This window comes from Aythya marila (assembly GCF_965140915.1).
Source record: "Aythya marila genome assembly, chromosome: 1".
NCBI classification, from domain to species: Eukaryota; Metazoa; Chordata; class Aves; order Anseriformes; family Anatidae; genus Aythya; species Aythya marila.
Genome location: NC_139042.1, coordinates 15053727 through 15077258, shown reverse-complemented (window position 1 = coordinate 15077258; position 23532 = coordinate 15053727). Strand labels below are relative to the sequence as shown.

The 23532-nt window shown below is 37.6% G+C and overlaps 1 protein-coding gene across 2 annotated transcripts in view; it reads right to left on the bottom strand.

Moving 5' to 3' along the window:
- DYNC2H1 (dynein cytoplasmic 2 heavy chain 1) overlaps positions 1 to 23532 on the bottom strand; it is a 171613-nt gene that overhangs the window by 65192 nt on the left and 82889 nt on the right. For both annotated transcript variants that reach the window (XM_082774619.1, XM_082774620.1), the window contains 10 exons: positions 22877 to 22954; positions 21641 to 21772; positions 19518 to 19590; positions 17964 to 18124; positions 14683 to 14808; positions 11385 to 11495; positions 10586 to 10741; positions 4431 to 4506; positions 2657 to 2865; positions 1674 to 1778 (listed from right to left, as the gene is read on the bottom strand). In XM_082774619.1, coding sequence (XP_082630745.1) covers positions 1674 to 1778; positions 2657 to 2865; positions 4431 to 4506; positions 10586 to 10741; positions 11385 to 11495; positions 14683 to 14808; positions 17964 to 18124; positions 19518 to 19590; positions 21641 to 21772; positions 22877 to 22954 — 1227 coding nt within the window. The remainder of the gene's footprint in view (positions 1 to 1673; positions 1779 to 2656; positions 2866 to 4430; positions 4507 to 10585; positions 10742 to 11384; positions 11496 to 14682; positions 14809 to 17963; positions 18125 to 19517; positions 19591 to 21640; positions 21773 to 22876; positions 22955 to 23532) is intronic.

Here is a 23532-nt window from a genome sequence, read left to right as displayed (position 1 = left end):
CCAGTACATTTTCTCACTTTTTTTTTTTTTTTTTTTTTTTAAGAGGGGCAAATGTTTTAAATTCCATAAATTCAGTGCTTCCACTACATAGCATAGGCACTCTGAAATTGCATCTAAAGGCTTAGGATGCAAAGCTATCAATAGAAATACTCAAAGAGAAATATTAAAGTGATATTGAATAAGCCTCTCAGAATCAATTTAATGCTAGCATAGGTATAGAATAATCCAGGATATAAGGAAAATATTTTCACGTGTTTTCAAATTGCATTAAAAACCACTGTTTTGTGGTCTGTGTTCCATCTGGTATGAATGCATTTTTCTAACTGAGCAAATGTTAAATACAGTTTGAAAGAACACAGATATTTGAAATGGGTATTATACAAGATAGTATTTTGAAGTCATAACATTTTCTATCAGATAAAGACAAAGCACTGAGGTACATTGAGACTCTGTGCAAGTTTTGGCTTTGTTAACAGAGGAGGAGTCCTTGAGCTCAATGTATTATCCTACGCACCCTGATTGTACTGATATCTTTGTGAAGCTTTATAGTACCATATCCTAATAATAAAGCAAATCGTTTGAAAACATAGCTTTCCATGAACACATTTAAACAAATTTACCAGTGATATATTTGGTATTCAAGAAATGCAATACTCAAAGGCAAGATTTATTTACTTATTTTACAGTTCAAAGGTCTCATACCAATTATAAGCAAATGCGAGCAAACATTTTTTATATATAACAAAGTAACTTTAAATCTTTAAATAATAGGGGATGCACTGTACTTCCAATTAATTTAATCTTTTTTTATTTCCCTGTAACTTTTCTCTATAAAAGACAACATGCTATGGCTATGCAGAAAATTAAAGTGAGTCTTGATATACAGACCAGGTCTCTTCACAGCTCTGATAATAAGATTCACAATTCAATCAATTTTCAATGTTACCTGACATAATTCATTTACCAGGCAAATAAAATACTCTAATCACTGACGATTTGTATTTATGCAGTAATTGTGTGCTCTCATCCAGATTTTCTTCAACAGAAAAGCAATGAAAACAAAAATTATAGAACAAAAAATTAAAGCTTCATCTCAAAGTGCAAAACTTTTTCCATATTGAATTTTCCATATTGAATTCCATTTGAATATTACTGGAATTTCCAGCATACCAGAATAAAAAAAGGATGGCCAACATTAATCTGATCTGCCTGTAAGTATTGCCTAACTTCAACTCAGACTGAGGTACAGCCACTCTTAGTCAAACTCCTTCCAAAACTAAAGGCCTTAGTGGCTCAATCCAACTGTTACGCATACTGCCATTCGAGTCTCTGTATGTTGTCCAAGAAAATGGTATGGATAGGCAGATAAAACATAGGACCTGCAGAACATCCATGCTCTACTGCGTTATGGTACTCTAGTAGTGGGAATCAGATGCCTGAACACTAGCTATTACCGCCATTTTGGCCTTGACTTCCCACTGCTGGTACAAGAAAATGTATTCCCTTGGGTCCTGTGTCATATCTAGGAGCTCCTATATATTTATGTCTTAAATACATAATCCCTCCATTTAGTCTTCCCTATGGAAATCCACGTTTATGAACAGGTGATTGGATTCTCTAGCTTACATTAAAGGCAGAAAAAAATCAGAGGTAGATGAAAAACATAATTTTACCTGGGAACTGATCATACGTTGTGATGAACGTGCAATATTAGCAGGCAGGCCAAAAAAATCTGGTTTATCATCTTCTGGAAGGCTTTCAATAATATGACGATAATCCTACATTTGAAATAACAGAATAAACATAACTGAGGGTATTGTTTTTTTCATTTAATGAAATTAACAGTGTACTTTAACAAGAATTTTGTTAAGTGCTGAACGACGCAAAGATTAAAGTGCATGTAACACAGGTATCTTGGATTTTTTTTTCGTTTATTAAAAAAAATATTTTTTAACTGTGTTTCTTTTTCTAAAAGAGCAACAAGAATTTAAGCATTTAAAAAGCAATTAAGAGCAAGATTAATGACAATATAATACAGAAAGAAAGATTTCAGCATCTGGAGTTTGAATAGCCTATAAAAATATTTATATAATGAAAAACACACTTCGATTTAAATCTCTGTGAAGATATTATCATTCATATAAAGTGAAATAATTTGACCTCCAGAATACTGCACAAAAATTTATTTTTATCTCCAAATAAAATGTCATACGTTGTCCACAGCATGCCAACAAATTATGTCAGAATGTTGATATATTTTGTAAATAAGGAGATATATTAATATTTTCCTGTTTCATTCAGAAGTTGTAGGAATGCCTAACAGTCCATACAAGCTACATAAAAAGTTATATAAATTTATATAATAAATTTACTGAGGTCCTTCTTTGTCATAAGATGACCCAATTTCTTTTATTTAGCTCTTCATAGCTATGCTGCTTTGCACCACAGTCCAATCAGGTATCATAAAAAAGTCTGATTGAACAGACTAGCAGAATAGTTCTGACAACTTAGGAACTACTGCTCTGTGCAAAAGAATCTCAAATAACTGGAGAATATATCATATATATCATATCTCTGTCCTTCTTTGCAAATACAATGGTTCTTGAAAACAACTTACTTCAATGTATATATAAGATAACAGAAGATGTATACATACCAAAATACTGCAGGAATTTGGTAAAGAGATTGAATGTAGGAAACTAATCTTCTTGCCTCTAGCATTTAAACTACCAATGACTCTTGAATTGAAAAGCTGCTCCAAGTAGGACCGAAGAACCCTCATATCAAAGTAATTGTCTACACGGCCTCCATAAATTGCATTTTCAAACAAACCGTGCACAAATTCCCACTGAAAATCTTTGGAACCTACAAATATATCAATATTAGCTTTGTATCAATTAGAATGGCCTTATAAATACTTCTTTCTGACATTGTAGTTATTCAGTGAAAAAAAAAGTACAAAAACACGTAACATTTCATTTCTAATTGTTCTTCATCTCCATTGCCAAATAATAAAAGTTGCAGAAGTTTCAATAAGTTTGTAAATATTTGTAATTGATATAACATTTGCTATATTTCAAAACATACTAGAAATATTACATAAGTCTTGCAGTGTTTTTTCTTATAATGCGCAACACAATAAATGATAAAAAAGACACAATAAAACACACAATAAAAAGTTGGATATATTCATTTCAGAGATTATGCTATTAAAGTTTTAATTATGTGTTCCTTTGCTGTAAATAAGAATAATATATTTTCTTCAAAATTTCTACACATTGATCTCATAAAATAAGCTCATTGAACCAAACCCAGATCATGTGTTAAATAGATAGCATTGCTGGAGATGTCATCTTTCAAACAAAAAAGGTTCGGGTTAGGTACTTTTTATATCATTATAAATCATACCACATAGTACATAAAATTAACCAGGTTGTAATTAATTTTCTGGTCAAACTTCTGTTGCAATTACATTTTTCAGGCATAGCCGTATCTCCCAATTTCAGAGTAACTTATTTTGGACAACTGTGATAAAAAGGAGGAAAAATAACTACATCTATACCCTATAGCTTTCTAATATGAAAGCTTGATCAGAAAGGTACTTCTCAAAACCTCCAGAAAAAAAAAAAAAAAAAAACACATTAATTATTTTAAGTGTTTTTTGGTGTTGTGTTTTTTTTTGTTGTTCTTGTTGTGGTAATGGTGACTGGTGTACTACTACAAGCACTTTGATTATTCCTTTATAGGAAACAATATCTTCTCAGCAATAGCTAATGATTAGATTAATGATCATCATTGATAGTTAATGATTCAAGCTTTTTATAGCATTGTACGTTTCAAGTCTGTGTAACTAAGGTCCAATTCCAGTATTACTAATCATCCATAAATCTCATTTAAGTCAAAGATTGTAAACTTTCTCTAAATATCAGTTCCTAACTATTTTTTTTGAAATTATATAAAAACTAAATATTAATCATTAACTATAATGAAGAATTACTAAGCTACTTAACAGATCAATGACGGGTTCCATTAAAGAACGAATTTCATTACAAAGGAGTTCATACTCACTCAATTCACACTCATTCAATGTATGGAGGAGCTCATACTGGGAAGGGATGGAGACAGATGACTTCATCTATGCATTTCCTACTTATTCCTTTGGACTTGGGAAATTAAGTGAATAGTTCTGGGTGTTTATATTTTTGAAATGGTCCACAAGTGTTCCAGTGAAGATTCAAATGCAAAATTTAAATACTTTCAAAATAGCCTTTAAGCAGAACACCACCACTCCAAACAAAACAATCGTACAAAGAAGCCAATCTATAAAAATTACTGTGAAAATTTTTCACATTATAAAGAATTCTAAATGAGAGACATTCAGAAAGGTTAGGCTAGAAAGGTGAGAAAACTTTCCTTAATAAGTGACTCACCCTCAAAGAGTCCATCAATAATGTCAAAACCAGCACGGAGATCAGATAAAGAAAATTCATAAAACTTTGTCCAACCCTGCCATTAAAAAAGAAATATTAAGAATCAGTTAGTCACACAATGATGATCATAAAGTAAAATGCAGATATGATATGGTTTCTGAATATTGTATAATGCTTAGTGCTAAGTGAAAAAAGGAGAGAACTTAGGTCTTATAAAGTGCATCTTTAGAACATTAAGTGAAGTTATTTAAAAAAAAAAAAAGAGGATGAAAAAAGAAAAAAGCAAAGAAGATAATGCTACTAGTTCATTTAATTTTACTAGAATCCATGAAGAATAAGGAAGGTAAACTTAGGATTCTTTTCTTTCCTAACAGTACTTAATGCAGTTCAAACCTGCTGACAGCTTTATCTAGGTCACTCACTGAATTATGTCTTTATTTTATTTCTGAAGACTTCTTTTTATTTCAGTTTCATTTAGATTTCAATAAAGAGGTCTGATTCCTCAAATACAGTCTACATTATACTTTAATCATCTTACTCCATATTTCACATCACTTCTCTACTGACAGAAAAAATTGTAAGGAGTAAAAAATTGTAATTACTGCTACTATTACAGCCAGAATGCTGACCACTGCATGCATATTTTGATCACTGTTAGTTCATACTTCTTTTGGTTCTTGGTGGCATTATTCTTTATATAGCATTAACGTGTACAGTGTAATTCTGACAAAAGTCTTGCAATGTGAATGGATAAGTACACATAAATATTGGTAATATAACAAAGAACTTAGGAACTCCAGATCTCAAAGGCATCTCCTTTTGCTGTACCTTCTTATGGTTGTACTTTTGCATATTGATCTTAATGAGATGAATTCAGTCTCAGGTCAAGACTGCAGCTGCACCACACACCACAATTTAGCTATCAGCCAATCACCCTAAAGGTCATAAACTGCCAAGATGCTGCAGTCTCTCAATATTTTTAACACATTTGATTTGACAGATCTGTATATGAACCCAAAACAAACTGGTAATCTTAGGGGGAAAAAATAAAATAAAATAAAAGATAAAATTGTCACTAAGTCTGAATGAAGCAAACATAGTTACACATTATGGAAAGAGAACTAACCCTATCTTGTGTCAATTGGAAAGCTTGTGGTAAATTAACATTAATTTGAACAAAGGAAACGAGATAATATAACAGATCACTACTTTAAGTATTTTCATCTATTCTTCTTTAAACACTATGTTCAAAGCCTGTTCCTGCAAGAGGCAGACAGCTCTATAATTCATAAAGTTAAAACAAACAAAAAAGCCCAAACTCTTAAACATTCCGGGCTCTGTCAGACCGAGTCTTTTGAATGACAGATTACTTTCATCACTAGTCTAAATAAAATAAACAAGACATAGAATAGTTTGCTGGGTATATTTATTCTTTTTTTTTCCCCCGTTTAGCTTAAGTGTGAACAAAAAAATATGTTTGTTTAAAAAAAAAAAAATCTAAGCAAATTCCCTTGTTCTTCCTTTGCTCTGAATAGGATTTGTGTGCATAAAGAGTAGAAAACATTGCATCCTCCTTTCCACTGAAGTGTCTCTTTTCTTATGACTTTCATTCATTTGTTTGTTTCCAAATATTTTTTCTATTCCAAGCAAAAAAGATTCACAGGATATTTCCAATGTGACCTCACTCCTCAGCATCCATCAGCCCTTCAAAAGCAGCCCCTAGGGAGCGCGAGCGACCAGGAGCGCGGCGAACAGGGCGGGCAAACAGGGCGTGGCGCGTCAGAGGGAGTGGCGCGGCAGTTAGCGCGGCAGTTCACGCAGGCAGGGCGAGCAGGAAGGGCAGAGCGCTACCCCTACACACAAACAACAGCTCGTTAACAACAGCCGTAACTAGGCGATAATGGTCGCCACCAGGCACGGCGCGCTCTCCAGAAAGTCGGTACACACGCAGACCGACTACCCGTTAAAAAATGCCGCAGTTCAGGTCACCGGATGCAAGGAGTGTCTGAGCCTGTTGCTGCCATCGGCGGGAGGCAGAGAAACTGCGTGCGTGAGGTGCGAGCAGGTGGATGACCTGGTCCGCATGGTGGCGGAGCTCAAGGAGGAGGTGGAGAGGTTGAGGGCCATCAGGGAGTGTGAGCGGGAGATAGACTTCTGGAGTAACTCCCTGCAGGGCCTCAAGGGGAGGTGCCGAGGTGAGACTCCCCATATGGGGGCGGACCCCCTGCCCTGTCCCCGTCGGGCAGAGGGAGGGGATCTGCGAGCTGAGGAGGGATGGAAACAGGTCCCTGCTCGACATCGCAGGCGATGCTCTCCCCTTCCGGCCCCACCTTCCCAGGTGCCCTTACGCAACAGGTTTGAGGCCCTAGAGATTGAGAGGCCGGTGTGTGAGGAAGAGGTAGCAAATGTTCCCAGGAGGATGCCTGGGGCGAGGAGGTCGACTCCGCGCCTCAGGACTGCCTCCACCAAAAAAGACAGGAGGGTTATTGTTGTTGGTGACTCGATTCTTAGGGGAACAGAGGGCCCTATTTGTCGGCCAGACCCTACCCGTAGGGAAGTCTGCTGTCTCCCTGGGGCCAGGGTCAGGGACGTTGCCAGGAAGCTTCCTAACCTGGTACGCCCCTCTGACTATTACCCCCTTTTGATAGTCCAGGCGGGCAGCGATAACATCGAAGAGAGAAGCCTCAAGGCTATCAAAAGGGACTTTAGGGGGCTGGGTCGGTTAGTGGATGGAGCGGGAGTGCAGGTGGTGTTTTCGTCCATCCCTATGGTGGCAGGGAGGAGTTCAGAGAGGACACGGAAAGCCCACCTGTTAAACACGTGGCTCCGGGGCTGGTGCCAACGCAGAAATCTTGGGTTTTTTGATCATGGGGCACTTTACTCAGCACCTGGCCTGATGGCCGCAGACGGGTCCCTATCTTTTAGGGGAAAAAGGATCCTGGGCCAGGAACTGGCAGGGCTCATTGAGAGGGCTTTAAACTAGGTAGGAAGGGGGATGGGGCTGAGGCTAGGATTGTTGGGGCTGTGCCAGGGGGAACAATGGCAAGGCCGGAGGATAAGGCAATGGCCCAGCTGAAGTGCATCTACACCAATGCACGCAGCATGGGTAACAAACAGGAGGAGCTGGAAGCCATCGTGCGGCAGGCAGGCTACGACTTGGTTGCCATCACGGAGACGTGGTGGGACCAGTCTCATGACTGGAGTGCTGCAATGCCTGGTTATAAGCTCTATAGAAGGGACAGGCAGCATAGAAGGGGTGGTGGTGTGGCTCTCTATATTAGAGAGTCTTTCGAGGTTGTAGAACTCGAGGTTGGGAATGACAAGGTCGAGTCCCTTTGGGTTAGGATCGGCAGGGACAACAAGGCTAGTGTCCTGGTCGGGGTCTGCTATAGACCGCCGAACCAGGATGAGGAGACGGATGAGGAATTCTACAGGCAGCTGACAGAGGTTGCAAAATCATCAGCTCTTGTACTCGTGGGGGACTTCAACTTCCCTGACATATCCTGGAAGCACAACACAGCCCTGAGAAAGCAGTCTAGGAGGTTTCTGGAGAGCGTGGAAGATAGCTTCCTGACGCAGCTGGTTAGTGAGCCTACCAGGGGAGGTGCCCCGCTAGACCTTCTCTTCACAAACAGAGAAGGACTGGTGGAGGACGTGATCGTCGGGAGCTGTCTAGGGCAGAGTGACCACGCAATGGTGGAGTTCACTATTCTTGGCGAGGCCAGGAAGGGGACCAGTAAAACCGCTGTATTGGACTTTCGGAGGGCTGACTTTGAGCTGCTCAGGACACTGGTTGGTGGAGTCCCTTGGGAGGCGGTTCTGAAGGGCAGAGGGGTCCAGGAAGGCTGGGCGCTCTTCAAGAGGGAAGTCTTAAAGGCGCAGGAACGGTCTGTCCCCACGTGCCCAAAGACGAGCTGGCGGGGAAGAAGACCGGCCTGGCTCAACAGAGAATTGTGGCTTGATCTTAGGAGGAAAAAGAGGGTTTATAAGCTTTGGAAAAGTGGGCAGGCCACTAAGGAGGACTTTAAAGAAGTAGCGAGGCTGTGCAGGGACAAAATTAGGAAGGCCAAAGCTCATCTGGAGCTCAATCTGGCTACTGCCGTTAAAGATAACAAAAAACGTTTCTATAAATACATCAACACAAAAAGGAGGACTAAGGAGAATCTCCATCCTTTACTGGATGCGGGGGGAAACTTAGTTACAAGAGATGAGGAAAAGGCGGAGGTGCTCAATGCCTTCTTTGCCTCAGTCTTTAGCGGCAATACCGGATGTTCTCTGGATACCCAGTACCCTGAGCTGGTGGAAGGGGATGGGGAGCAGGATGTGGCCCTCATTATCCATGAAGAACTGGTTGGTGACCTGCTACGGCACTTAGATGTGCACAAGTCGATGGGGCCAGATGGGATCCACCCAAGGGTACTGAGGGAACTGGCAGAGGAGCTGGCCAAGCCACTGTCCATCATTTATCAACAGTCCTGGCTATCGGGGGAGGTCCCAATCGACTGGCGGCTAGCAAACGTGACGCCCATCTACAAGAAGGGCCGGAGGGCTGACCCAGGAAACTACAGGCCTGTCAGTTTGACCTCAGTGCCAGGAAAGCTCATGGAGCAGATCCTCCTGAGAGTCATCATGCAGCACTTGAAGGGGAAGCAGGCGATCAGGCCCAGTCAGCATGGCTTTATGAAAGGCAGGTCATGCCTGACGAACCTGATCTCCTTCTATGACAGAGTGACGCGCTGGGTGGATGAGGGAAAGGCTGTGGATGTGGTCTACCTTGACTTCAGCAAGGCTTTTGACACCGTCTCCCACAGCATTCTCCTCAAGAAACTGGCTGCTCTTGGCTTGGACTGGCGCACGCTTCGTTGGGTTAGAAACTGGCTGGATAGCCGGGCCCAAAGAGTCGTGGTGAATGGAGCCAAGTCCAGTTGGAGGCCAGTCACTAGTGGCGTCCCCCAGGGCTCGGTGCTGGGGCCGGTCCTCTTTAATATCTTCATCGATGATCTGGACGAGGGCATCGAGTGCACCCTCAGTAAGTTCGCAGATGACACCAAGTTAGGTGCGTGTGTCGATCTGCTTGAGGGTAGGAAAGCTCTGCAGGAGGATCTGGATAGGCTGGACTGATGGGCTGAGGTCAACTGCATGAAGTTTAACAAGGCCAAGTGCCGGGTCCTGCACCTGGGGCGCAATAACCCCAAGCAGAGCTACAGGCTGGGAGAGGAATGGTTGGAAAGCTGCCAGGCAGAGAAGGACCTGGGAGTGATGGTGGATAGTCGGCTGAATATGAGCCAGCAGTGTGCTCAGGTGGCCAAGAAGGCCAACGGCATCCTGGCTTGTATTAGGAACAGCGTGACCAGCAGGGCTAGGGAGGTGATCGTCCCCCTGTACTCAGCTCTGGTGAGGCCGCACCTCGAGTACTGTGTTCAGTTTTGGGCCCCTCGCTACAAGAAGGACATCGAGGTGCTTGAGCGGGTGCAGAGAAGGGCGACGAAGCTGGTGAGGGGCCTGGAGAACAAGTCCTACGAGGAGCGGCTGAGGGAGCTGGGCTTGTTCAGCCTGGAGAAGAGGAGGCTCAGGGGCGACCTTATCGCTCTTTTTAGGTACCTCAAGGGAGGCTGTAGCGAGGTGGGGGTTGGCCTGTTCTCCCACGTGCCTGGTGACAGGACGAGGGGGAATGGGTTTAAGTTGAGCCAGGGGAGTTTTAGGCTAGATGTTAGGAAGAACTTCTTCACTGAAAGGGTTGTGAGGCATTGGAACAGGCTGCCCAGGGAAGTGGTGGAGTCACCATCCTTGGAAGTCTTCAAAAGACGTTTAGATGTAGAGCTTAGGGATATGGTTTAGTGGAGGGCTGTTAGCGTTAGGTTGGAGGTTGGACTCGATGACCTTGAGGTCTCTTCCAACCTAGAAAATTCTGTGATTAGTATACAAATCACACAATAGTTCCATGCAGATGGCAATTTTCAGAGGAACAGGAATTTAGGCTACTAAGATGTTATTCTGAAATTAATTCAAAGACAATAATAAAAGCAGGCACCAGAAGTATCCAAGTTTTTCTCATCTCTGAGCATGATCCAACATACACAAGATGAAAAACACTTCTCGATATAAAAAGCAGCAAATGGGGTAAATTTTTAAAAAGCCATCAAAAAAAGTATTACCTGAGGAATGTAATTTCTTCTTTCTTGGCACACAGCATGAAACCATGCTAAACAAAAGAGAGAATGGGCTCGAGACAAATTTCCCTTTCTATTAATTTGCTCTGGTGTCCAAGATTCATAGGTTCGCAAGAGGTTCTTTTTAAGGCCTGGAGGTGCCTGCAAAGGAGATAAAAACACTTTGTTCTAATAAAAAAATTATGCTTTTATGTTTTATTTTCTTAAATTCCAAGTTATAAATTATAACTTAATGATATGACAAGTAGTACTTAATTAAACAAAATTCAAGATAAACAACTGCCTATAATAAATCACCTAACAGAATCTTATACTAAAAATAATGTAAGCATACTCAACTAAATTATAACCAGAATCAATTGTTAGGAGGACTGAACTACAGTAAAACAACTTAGTAGAAGGAATAGTAATGTACCAAAATATGTAAATTTAAAAATTAATTCTTTTTTTTCCCATGCACAGGAATCTTTCTTCTGTTTTACAAACTCAACTACCAATTACTATTTTTGTGACCAGAGCCAACTGGCCTTATGCCATCACAGCTCTCTGCTAGCTAGCATATGGTAGATAAATATGATAAAATGTTGGTCTTCTGACTTAATATTAGGTAGTGTTTTTAGAGATTTAAATCACATTTTCTTGTTTATAAGGATTTTTTTTTTTCTTTTTGGTTTGTAAATAGACCACATTATCCAAACTTCAGTCTATCTGAATATATAGCTTACTATGCATTAAAATTTATTCTTTTTAAACATCCAATACAAGCTTTCCAAACAAATCTTACTTCATAAGTTATTTTCAGACTTGATTGAAGCAAAACTGGAGTAAATTCTGGATGAACTTCAGTAGTAAGCCAAAGGCGAAAATTTGGTTGAGGCTGTAATGTATTCAGTTCCTGTCAAAGATACGTTATATATTGAGGTAGGTTTTGTACTTTGTTTTTCTTTTCAAACACAGAAAAGCATTTACAAAATGATATTTTGAATTAAAAAAGTTATGCTTGTCTAAAAATTACTCATTTGTTTTCTATAAGTAAAGGTTACTTAAAAGACTACAGTTCAAGGTGTGTCTCCACATATTTTATGTGCTTGCTATGCTCAAGTTCAAAGTTCATCCTAGCTGTGTCAAAATATTTCCAACTCCTTCCCAGATTCTAAATTCAGAGCATAAAATATATATATCAGTTCTTTACTTCTCTTCTGTAAATAACACCAAAAGGCTAGGTCTCAAAAGAAGGCTTGGACTGTGGGTTGCGTATCAACCACAGATCTCAATGAATTTCAGTAACTGTGCACCTATATTAATTTTGGTTGTTGTTGAAGTGTTTATGTTATATGCATACTTCATGTATTATGATTCACAGAAAACTGCGAATCACAGATGCTTTATGTATAAAGCCAGCAAAGTTGCTTGACAAGTGCCTTGAGAACAAAGGCAACAGTTCTGTGCGTGTGCCTTAGGAGATTCATACCTCAATAAACACTAGCAGATTTGCTTAAAATCCCTTCATTTTGGTAATCTGCAGGACATAACTGTTATGTATTCAGTAGTTTTAGCAAAAAATATTCTCTTAACCCATGAATCATTCTTCTCTTTCGGCAAAACAACGCCTCTATCTGGTATACTGAATGTCAAAAGGAACCTCTGGAGATTGTCTAGCCCAAACGCTGCTCAAAGCAGGGTCACCTACAACAGGTTGCCCAGAACTGTGTCCAGTCAGGTTTCCAATATCTCCAAAGACACCTCCACATCTCTGGGTGACCCGTTTCAGTGTTTCACTATCCTCACAGTAATAAATAAATAAATAAATAAATAAATAAAATATCTCATGTTTAAACAGAAATTCCTGTACTATTTCTGTATTTCAGTTTGTGCCCATTGCCTCTTGTCCTGTCATGGCACACCAGTGAGAAGTCTGTCTGTCTCCTTCAATGTCTCTCTGATACACAAACTGATAAGATTCCCCTGAACCTCTCTTCTCCTGCCTAAACAGCCCCATACCTTGTAACCTCTCCTCAGATGACACATTTATAACACAATCATAGAATCATCTAGGTTGGAGAAGACCTTCAAGATCATCAAGTTCAACCATCAACCTTAGTCCCATCACTAAATCATGTCCTCTAGTGCTGCATCCACATCTCTTAAATACCTCTAGGTACACTCTAGTCCCTTCATTGCCTTCAGGGCCCTTTGCAAGACTCACTCCAGTATGTCCATTGTTTCTTTTGTGCTACGCAGCTAGAGGCTGTTGGCCTTCTTTGCTGTAATTGCAACTGTTGGCTCATAGTCAGCTTCCTACCTGCCAGGACTCCCCCCCTCCAGCTGTGCAGGTGGTTTAGGATTATTATGCCCCAGTAGAAGATCTTGACTCACTTCTCTTTGCTAAATTCATGATGTTCCTGTCAGCCTACTTCTCCAGCCTACCAAGGTCCTTCTCAATCCCTCCTCCCAGTTTTGTATTACCTGTGCTTGCTGAGGATGCTCTCTGTCCCATGATTCATGTCATTAATGAAGATGTTAAACAATGTTGGCTACACTATCCATCTCAGGAGGGCACCATTGGTGACTGGCCTCCAGCTGAACTTTGTGCTGCTGACAGAAAGCCCTTTGAGCCCCATAGTTCAGCTACTTTTCAATCTACCTTGCTGTGGTACAACTGTATTTTCATCATCTTGACTATGAGGATGTTATGGGAGACAAACTAAGATGTGAAAATGATCCACAGCCTTGGAAGCAGGAAAGAAAGCATTTAAGAAAAAGGGGGGGGAAAGGGGGGGAAAGATTTATATGCTGGTTTAAGTGAAATTGTCAGCTGCATATATCCTCTGGTACACCGTGTTTAGCTAGAAGACAGCTGAGGGCGGTCAGCTGTTAGCAGTGAGACTTTAACCTTCATATTGATAAAGCTCACATTGACCATTGTGTTAGAAGATATATTTCATCTGCTCCAAGGGAAAGGCTGTGAGAACTAAATTAAAGTACTTGGATGGAAATGAATTACAAATAGGCAGATCTCTCTTAAAATGTTCAAACATATGAATAAGATAGCCTCACTTTGTTAACGGCATGCAGAACAGACAAGCGGGTGTGCTGAGTCAAACCTCAATGAATCTCAGTCTATATTAAGTTCAGCAGAAAATTTAACACCTTCAGAATTATGTTCTTGTGGAAGGAATAATTTTTGATTTATAACCATATGTAGTTATAAGATTTAAAATTTTACTCTTATAATTAGTAAGAGGCTTACAAACACTTCCTTGCAATTCATTACCATATTCAAATTAGATTAACACACATCAACATTATCTTGCTTTGCCTGTTCATTTTTTCATAATGGATTATAAGAATGTTAAAGGTACTTGCACACTACATGGTTCTCATTGGACACACTTGGAATACTTGGAATACATTGGACACACTTGGAATACACACATTGGAATACACTTGTAGCTGATGTTCATGGAGTACACTTTATGAACAACTGTTAGAAATAGGACAAGTAAGATTGTAGTAATTGTTGATAAGAAACCTCTTTTTTGTTCTATCTCTTTAGATTTTAGACATATAGGTAAAGCTAGCAAGTCAATGCACTTTAGAGTCAGTAAGTGTTTCTATAAAAAATAGTTTAATTTCAAATTTGCAAACACCTCTTAGTGACTGAGAAACAAGCTATATTTAAAAATAACAAGAAAAGAACTAATAAGATAGCTCTAGAACTGAAGTGTAAATATATGTATAAATTTATAAATTTTACTTAAGAAAAAAATATCAAGTATACATGGATTCATCGTTCAGCAAACACAGGCTGTATCCTGTAAAGTATCAGAAATCCTAACAGAAGCATTTTTACACTCACTGTGGCAGAAATACTCTATGTTGTAAGAAGATTAAAGCAATCACACAAAAAAAGCAGTTGCTTAGATATGAAGCATTTCACCTTATTCATGACTGAGAAACCTGCAAAGGTTTATTTTTCAATTGCTGGAATTCTAGGCATCACCATGGAAATGCATGATTGTTTCAAAATTGCCTCCTGATTTTGTCTAGTTTCCAAAACATTCTTGTCTAGCCACAATTACCTTTTCCAATACAGGAAGCCAAGGTATAACAAGATGCAGGTTCTTTAAACACAGCCATTCTCCATTGCGTGCACATTCTTTTAAAGTGTGAATAGCTAGGTCAGCTTGACCTTGGCCCATTGCAATCTGAAACAGAAAAAAAAAAAAAAATTGTATCGGGAATTTATCATGACTCATTTAACAGCTAAATACAAAACAGTTTTTCCAAGTATGTGTATGTATATATACTGTATATGTAAAAAAAAAAAAAAAAAAACGATTTAACCATAACCAAAATTTTCTCTAATGTAATAGGGTACTAAAGTAGGGAAAAGATTGATGAAAGTGTAGTTTTTTCTTTGTAGCATATCTATCCATAGCTTCTTAAGAAACAACATTACCTAACCGTTTTACGGAAAAATACATACATCACTCAGTGACAGTGATGGCGTTCCCTGGGAACTCAGAAGTAATTTAAATATCAGTGACTCAACTATATTACTGAAGAACTGCTGATATGATAAAAATTAAAGATAAATGGGAACAAATTTCCTTTTGACTTTAAGTTAGGAGTACTTCCTTTGAAGAGAAACTATCAATTTCATATTGACATGACTGAAAAAACAAGGTTTTTCTCTTTCCAGCTGGGAGATATGAATAACTTAGCAAGAAGTCTTTTCTTCATATTTTTTATAGCACCATATTGCTGCTAGAATACATTTGGAAATCAAATGGAAAGACAAAGACTCAAAACTGAATTTTCAGAGAAATCAGTGAAAACTGGAAATAATGAAAAGATTTGTTTTGCAGCACAATTACTGCAACAATTAATGTTGGACTAATAGTATGTTCACCTGTTCACCTTAGTTCTCCCCTAGAATCTAACTGGAAGCTGTACATAACAAAAAACCCTGAATAAAACATGTTGAAAAGAAAGTGGCTTTAAGTGGTATGAAAAATCTTGAATTGGCATTACTGCTATAACAAAATAGAACCGTTATGATTAATATAACTTTACCAAATATCTTAACAATAAATCCATTACATCTTTTTATCAAGTAACTCCACTGAATCAAAGAAGTTTGTGGCCTTAGCTTTACATGTTGATACAGGTGTGTACTCTGCCTACACAAAACTGAGTATCTTGAAATCACTTTAAATAGATAAAAGAAGATAACTGAAAGAATAAAGTCACCAGATTTGTGTACCACACAAATTTAGGTGTCTGTTCTTTATACCATAAGAGAAATTATTCCAGAGAGAAAAAAATAAATAAAAATAAAAAAAAATAAAAATCAGATCTTCTACATTCTATTCAAAATGTATGAGAAAGTACAGGAAAAAAATACCACCACCAAAATATTCTCATTAATAGGAAAACTTTCAGATGAGTACCCCTTTGAGTACCCCTCCTTAATCAAATACTGTACCACGTTACATTTTACATGTCGAATATGTAAAGGACATTTAGACATAAACACAAAGACTTGTGTGGCAAAGTAAGAAACATGCATTCTTAAACACTCACAAACCTAGACACAATGGCAGTAAGATGTAAATCTTTACTATTTGATGGTAAAAATGTATTTTTCGTCAATGCACTTTCCAGGAAAAGAACATCAATGTACTTTCCAGGAAAAGAACAATTGCAAGTATCTAAAAGCAACATTAAACTTCCTATTTCTATACTAACCAGTGATCAGCTAAGTAACTCCCCTCCAACGAGTATTTCAAATGAAAGAAGGAAAGAATGTTTTATTGACAGGTATACATTCAAGTTGGAATGGATCTTGGAAGGTCCAACCTCCTGCTCGAAGCAGGATCAGCAATGAGTGATAAGACCAGGACCGGCCTTAAGGCTTAAGGAAACTTCCAAGGGCTGCACCAGACAATCTGACTGTCATTTTTTCCTGACTGAAAAAATTTCTCCTTACATGAAGTCAGAACCAGTCGTTACAATTTATGCTCAATGCTTCTTGCCTTCCCATCATGCCTTACTGCAGAAAGTCTGAATGCATTTTCTCAGTGACCTCCTTTGCAAGTATTGAAAGACTGTAATTAGGTCACCACAAAGATTTTCTGCTGCCAAGGCACAGTGCTGGCTCATGTCCGGCCTCCAGCCTACAAAACCCCTCCAGATCTTTTTAGTAGAGTGGCTCTCCAACCATTCAGGTCACTGCCAATATCATTGCAAGGGGTTCTTGCTGTCAAGGCCAGGACTTTGCTCGTCCTTCTTGTTGAGTTTTGTACAGTTCCTTTCAGCTAAGGAAAGCTAAGGAGCATTGTGAGTCCATCGCTCAGCCGGCAGGACACTTAGTGACAAGGCACATGGAAAAGGTTGAGATACTCAATGGCTTTTTAGCTTGAGTTTTCACAGGTAGGGCCTGTTCCCAGGCCCCTCAGGTTTCCCAAGCTTACTAGCAGGAGTGAAGCACTGCCCACAGTAGAGACAGAGAGATTTAGGAGTCACTCTACACTCTTAGAAATACATAGGTCCTCAGGAAAAGATGAGATGCATCAAAAAGTGCTGGGGGGTCAGCTAATGTCGTTGCAAGACTACTTGGTATCATCTTCTAAAGGTCATGTTGATTTGGGTGTTTCCTGATAAAAAAGCAAATGTTATGTCTGTCTTCATGAAGGATAAGGTGGAGGAAGATCTCGTTAAGTACAGGCCAGTTGGCCTCAACTCAGTCTGTGGGAAGATTATCGTGTAAGTCCTCTTAGAAATTGTTTCCTGGATGGTCAACCTTAAACATGTTTTTCAACAGACATGAAATGTATGAGTTCTGTTCAGGAACTCCCATCAATTTAATTGGTTAACATTTACTTCTAAAGTTCCTCAAAATATTTTCCAGAATTTCACAAAATACCAAGATATTCACAAATACTTGATGTCTGATTTACATGTATGTTTTCTGTTGAAGAAAAAATACATAGGTTCTATAAGGAAATTATGAAGTCTTGTTTTCAGTGGATTTTGTTTCATGGTTCGATTATTCCACACTAAAGATAGTCTTTTGTTCTCTTCCATCTACCTTCTCATGTTTCCCTTCTCCAAGCCAGACAAATGCCTCTGATGTGGATTCTGTTTCTCTGAGTATCTCTGATGGCATTTCTTATCTCCACCCTATTTGACCAATGGATTCATCAGGCAGAAATAACAAAACACACAGACACCAAACTATGATTTTACATAATAAATTGGGGGGGGGAATGTAAAACAGATATTACTACTGTAAAATTTTACATTACACATTGTGTTTTTTAATCATTACTCCCATTTATTCTCATCTAAGACTGACCTGGTGGTAGCATTCAGTATCTCTTTCAACACTGGCAAGTTCTTGCAGCTCTTGAGAAGGATCAGCACCAGGAGAAATAATAATCAATATGGGCTCAATTTCTAGAGTCTCTTTATACAGACGTTTCAGATTCAGAGGTGAAGGAGATAATTCTTTTATTCCTGTAATCAGAAATATTATGAAAATAAAGTGACCACACAGGATGGAGTGCTCTTCAAAAGACTTTTTCTACTATTCAAATAAAATCAGCTAGCAAATTGCTGGAATTAAGTCAGATTTCTTCGAAGCTTTAAGACTGGTACTGTTTCTGCTTTGTTTTTTACTTGATTTACAATTCATAAAAAAGACCCTTTTGGTATACAAATGAGAATATTAATTGACTATCAAAAAATTAAACTGCAGTATGACACATAAGTAGGTATTATTATAGATCCTGGCATGCCATGAATCCACAGGCCAAAATTTTGGTTCTAAAATTCCATTAATAATCTATTACTTTAGTATGGTTAAACAGTAATATACATGTGTACATACTCAAATAATTCAATTATCAGGATCCGAGTGAGGACAATCTGAAACTTTCAAAATACAAGCACATATACACGCTTTAAATTGAGGAATTACATTACTTGCAAGGGAAAAAAAATGCTCCAAAACATCCTGATGTTGCTAAAGTTGTTCTTTAAGAGTTTAGAAATATGGATGCATTTTCAGAAAACAATGGTCACTGCAAAAGGTTTCACTACAGGTGTGTGATGTTCTTATACTCTTTCCTTGGCATTTACCTTTTGTCATTGCCAAAGATGGTAACATGCTAGACCAACCACTCTTCTTCATTTGTTCAATCATCCTTAAGTTCTTATTCCTAAAACTGCTTAGCTTCTATAAACAGATGCACAGAATATAATACAGCCAAATCAAACCAGAAGTTAATGGCAGTGCTACTATTTTAGCAGTGCAAGTAGATGCACCCAGATTCCTGAAAAGCTTCATTGATAAGTTTTGATATCTTACATAATTTTATGTTAACTGGAGACTAAAACTTGGCCTTGCATTAACGGAGGAATAGCATAAAAAGCCATGATTGTGCAATGGACTGGAATCTGCACACCTGCAACTTACGTTATTGTAGTAACACATTTATGGAAATGGTGATAATTCAAAAGAGGTGCCTTGTAAATGAGTAACTGCTTAGCCAAATATGTTGTAGCACTTTTGAGATGCACCACTTATGAAAATAAATTGCCTAAGTATTCTTCCATTAAAAAGTTTGGGTTTTAGAAAGTTGGATACAACATTTAGAACACTATGCTTTAGCATAGTGTTCAAAAATAAATTCATCTCACAGATTCTTAAAATCACAATGCAGCAAAAACCAAACAATTTTACAAGTACTTTGCAACAACACTTTACAAAAACAGAAACAGAAATTCCATTTACAACCTATTTTTAAATTATAAAACTTCTGTAAGAACTATAAAATAAAATGTATGACCAAAATAACCACAATATTTAATTGCTGTGTGGAGGCACCCTGGTGAAAAATGAACTTACCTAGGTTTTTACATGCAAAAAGAGCCATAGCACTCTGTAGTCTGTCTGGTCTAACAGCCTGGACCACAAGTACCTTAAAATAAAATATATTCAGGAGAAATTTGTTTATAAAAATACACTGTAACAACTAAAAAACCAAGACTCTTCAAAGAAAACTTTAACTTCACTCTAGAACTAAGTTATTTTCTCTATATATATACATGTATAGCTATCCAATCATTCCTTTCCAATATAACGTAATACAATCATCCTTTGTAAGCAGTTTGTCTTCTGAATAGAACTGGAGGATAGTTCTACATAAAATGCCTATTTGTAAGCTGGAACTTTTTATATCATGTTTCAGAATAAAGGTATACACCATGTGGGTAGCAGGAACAACAAAAACCAAACTTGACTTTATACAGCTCTTCTAAACTATAATTTTATACATATATAGGGATTTACACTGTAAATCCTTAAATGGAACATCAATGTTTCTGATTTTAGTGCTGTAATAGAGTAAAATAATTAATTTTGAAATAATTTCTTTTGTTTAAGAGCAACTTTAGAGCTTTATATTTCTTTTAACTTACTGAGATACTCAGACTTGCAAACCTCCTACTTAGGCACAGAATCACAGAATTGTAGGGGTTGGAAGGGACATCAAGGGACCTCGGGTCCAACCCCCTGCCAAAGGGAGGTTCAAAGTTCTTCAAAAGAACATTGGGTTCAAAAAGAACAAATGGGTTCAATGTTTTTCTTATGTTCTTCAGAAGGCTACAAAACACGAACACCTAAACAATTTGGATAAAATTAAATTAGCAGTTTCCCCACTAGCTACCTCTTTTTCAGCAACTTCCATCAAATGTTCAGTACAGGCAACACTTCAGTGGAAATGATTTGTTAAAATCACCAACCCTTCTCCCACCCCTTTACTCATCCACAGACCTGTACACAAAACCACAATTCTGACCCAGCCATCATATTCTAGTTTCAAAATTTGGAATACCTCTTGTTGGTTTTGAAGGAAAACATACATTTTGTTAAATTTTTGGGAAAGCACTACTTTTTAAGCTTGAAACTATGCTGAGTGTTCAAAATACAGTTTGAAAGAAAATAACTTATAAGTTGCACATAAATCTGTACTAGGTAGTTTCAGTGGACTTCATCATGACAAACTTTCTTAATGCATCCTATGCAAGGAACTAGATATATACTATGTCGATCATTCCAGATTTATTTTTCTGTATGTAGAACTTCAATGACAGTACACTGCACACAAAAGACTAACTGTTTTGCACTTCATCAAATCAAACATGGCGCACACAAGAATCTTTGCAAAATGATTCTTCCTACATTCTGTGTACAGTATTTTAAAAATTCCCTGTTTTCCTCCACAAAAATGACCAAATAGAGAGCTTTCCATAGCTAGCCGACATGAAAATGCATTGTCTTATACCCCCATCCCTTCTTCAGATTGAAAAGGGCAATCATTCTACATGGAGTTTCTTCAATAGAAAAATGACTGTAAGAAAATTACTTTATTTTGAAAATAATTAGCAACGCCCTTTCTTTCATAAATGCAAGAGGGATAACATTTTTGCCTTCCTGGGAAGAAGGATCCTACAGGGGAGTAAGGAACCTGTCTCTCCAACATTCTAGGTGAGTTTTTTAATCAAGGAAGAGTAATATTTCAAGACTACTTTTCTAATAAGCAGTGGCTGCTACAGCATTTTATGGGTTTCAGTCAGGTGTCTAAGTTTGCATTTAATGACGATCTAAATTAGTGATGCTCAACAAGCTGAGAAATTTTGCAGTAACAAAGCAACCATGAAATAATTTCAATACCTATTCATAAAATCAATTCTGTGAGTATTAACAAAGATCTTGATACCCTGCAGGGTATGCTCTGCTGCAGCCAATACACTAACACAAAAAAAAATTAGACTTAGATATGAGAGAACTAGATATATATTATAGAAATAAATCCTTAGATTAAATAAACTATTTGAGCTATAAAACAGCATAGATATTATCACTGTTTATAATTCATCCAGGTCTGAAGCCTAAATTTCTGAGATGTAAAACTTACTATCAATGCTGAAATCACAATTATTTTTAAATAATTTAATATGGAATATTACCTGCTGAAATAAAGAAATTCTTTTTACAATAGTAGATGGAAATTCTTGCTCGCAAACAGAGCTCTGAGAAAAAGTATGCCATAGACCTTCATCTTCAAGGCAAAGTGTCTGATAGAGACCTGGGAGAGATATCTACAGAAAAAATAATGAATATTTAACAATAAAGAATAGTCATTTAGACATCATATATTTTAAGTCATTCACAAGTATGACTGTGATCCTAAACCTGTAAATAACTGTGCATATCACATAACTCCATTCAATTTTAATCTTGGAGTTGAAAAACAAAAGGTTAGAACTTAAAATTAACCATTTGTTTACCTAGTTTCTGCAAATGCTAAGTCTGTATTTGCTCCGTATTTCAGTTTTTAAACTTCTAGGCTCAATTTCAAACTTTGGGCCCTACCTAATTTTATTCCTTCCTTTCATCATGACAAGGTTATTTTTCTATTAGTGCATGTTATTGATTGACCTAGTTAGGATTTATAAAAAAAACAGTGAGCACCAATCATGCTTGCCACACTGTTATTGTAATTGTTTTTGAGTCTGGTGAACAGAACTGAAAAATAATCATCTGTAGATTTAGCACCAAAAGTCCTTGCATACTAGAACAGAATTTCAGGGACTAATATTTTCATTTAATTGTCCTTAGATGAAGGAATTTCAACAATGACCATTGCAGGATGAATCAAAGCCAAGAAAGTGTTGTGTTGTTTTAATACGAAATTACTCGATCTGAGCAATTACAAACTGTGAAATACGTCTAAATGTTTGCATGAAAATTTGGTAACTACAAAACTAGTTTCCCAATTAAAGACATATGGATTTTAATACAATATAAAGTGGTTTCTGAAAAGACATTATAGAAGAGAAACCTGTAACGTAAGTATTCTTTGCAATTTTTCCTTTGCATAATTTTCTATTTTTACAAATTATAATATTTTGGGTAGGCTTAAAATATTTTCTAATCTAAGATGATATGTTCACTCACATGTATTTCATTGTGAAATTGGGTAGAGATGCACACAAAAGATTTCAGAACAAATGAAATAGCAAATCAATTTAGAATTTTGTTCAAAGAGGTATGTAATATATCACAATTTCTGTAAGATGTAACAATTTAATATAACAAAATGCTTCCATTTGACAAATGCATACATGAGTACTCAAGTCCAAATTACATTTGCTAAAAGCAAAGACATTGAAGGTAAATTCAAACTCCTATGTGATGTATACCTTCAAAGTTGCTACTGCCCAGGCTCGCTCCTGTTCTATCCAAGAAGGAATCTGGTCACGAGCACTTCTTTGTGAATCCTTATTGAGACAAGTTACATTGGACAAGTAAGTTACACATTTTTTTTCTTGTGAAACACCATATTCAGTAGCAAGACTGCAAAAAACACACTTTTAATAAAAAATTTTGCTCCTAACAGGAGTCTTTCTGTGGGCTGTTGCTAAAATCATAAATGGCATAAGGAAATAAAAGCTACCAATTTAGAGATACACTGATCACATCAAGTTTTGCTTAACTGCTTGAGCATGAAAATATCATTATTTAGTGTATCTGTAAGTCCTGCTCAACCCTAAGTAGTTTTCTTTTGTATAAAGACAAGTGACCCAAATGACTGACTATTTGCATATGCACTCCAATCAACTGACTTCAAAAAATAACTTAATTACATTTATTCACAGTCATGAAAAGGATGGCTCTTCACACAAAGGGCAATTCTGGGGTAATTCACCATGCAAAGTATCATTTTGGACAACTCTGCACTAGTAAAGTTTGGCCACAGCTTTATGTCTCTATTTCTTAGTTGTTGGGGATGAAGGAAATGTTAAGGATGAACCACAATATAGGCTAAGCTGCAGCGGAATCTCTCTCATCAGGAGGC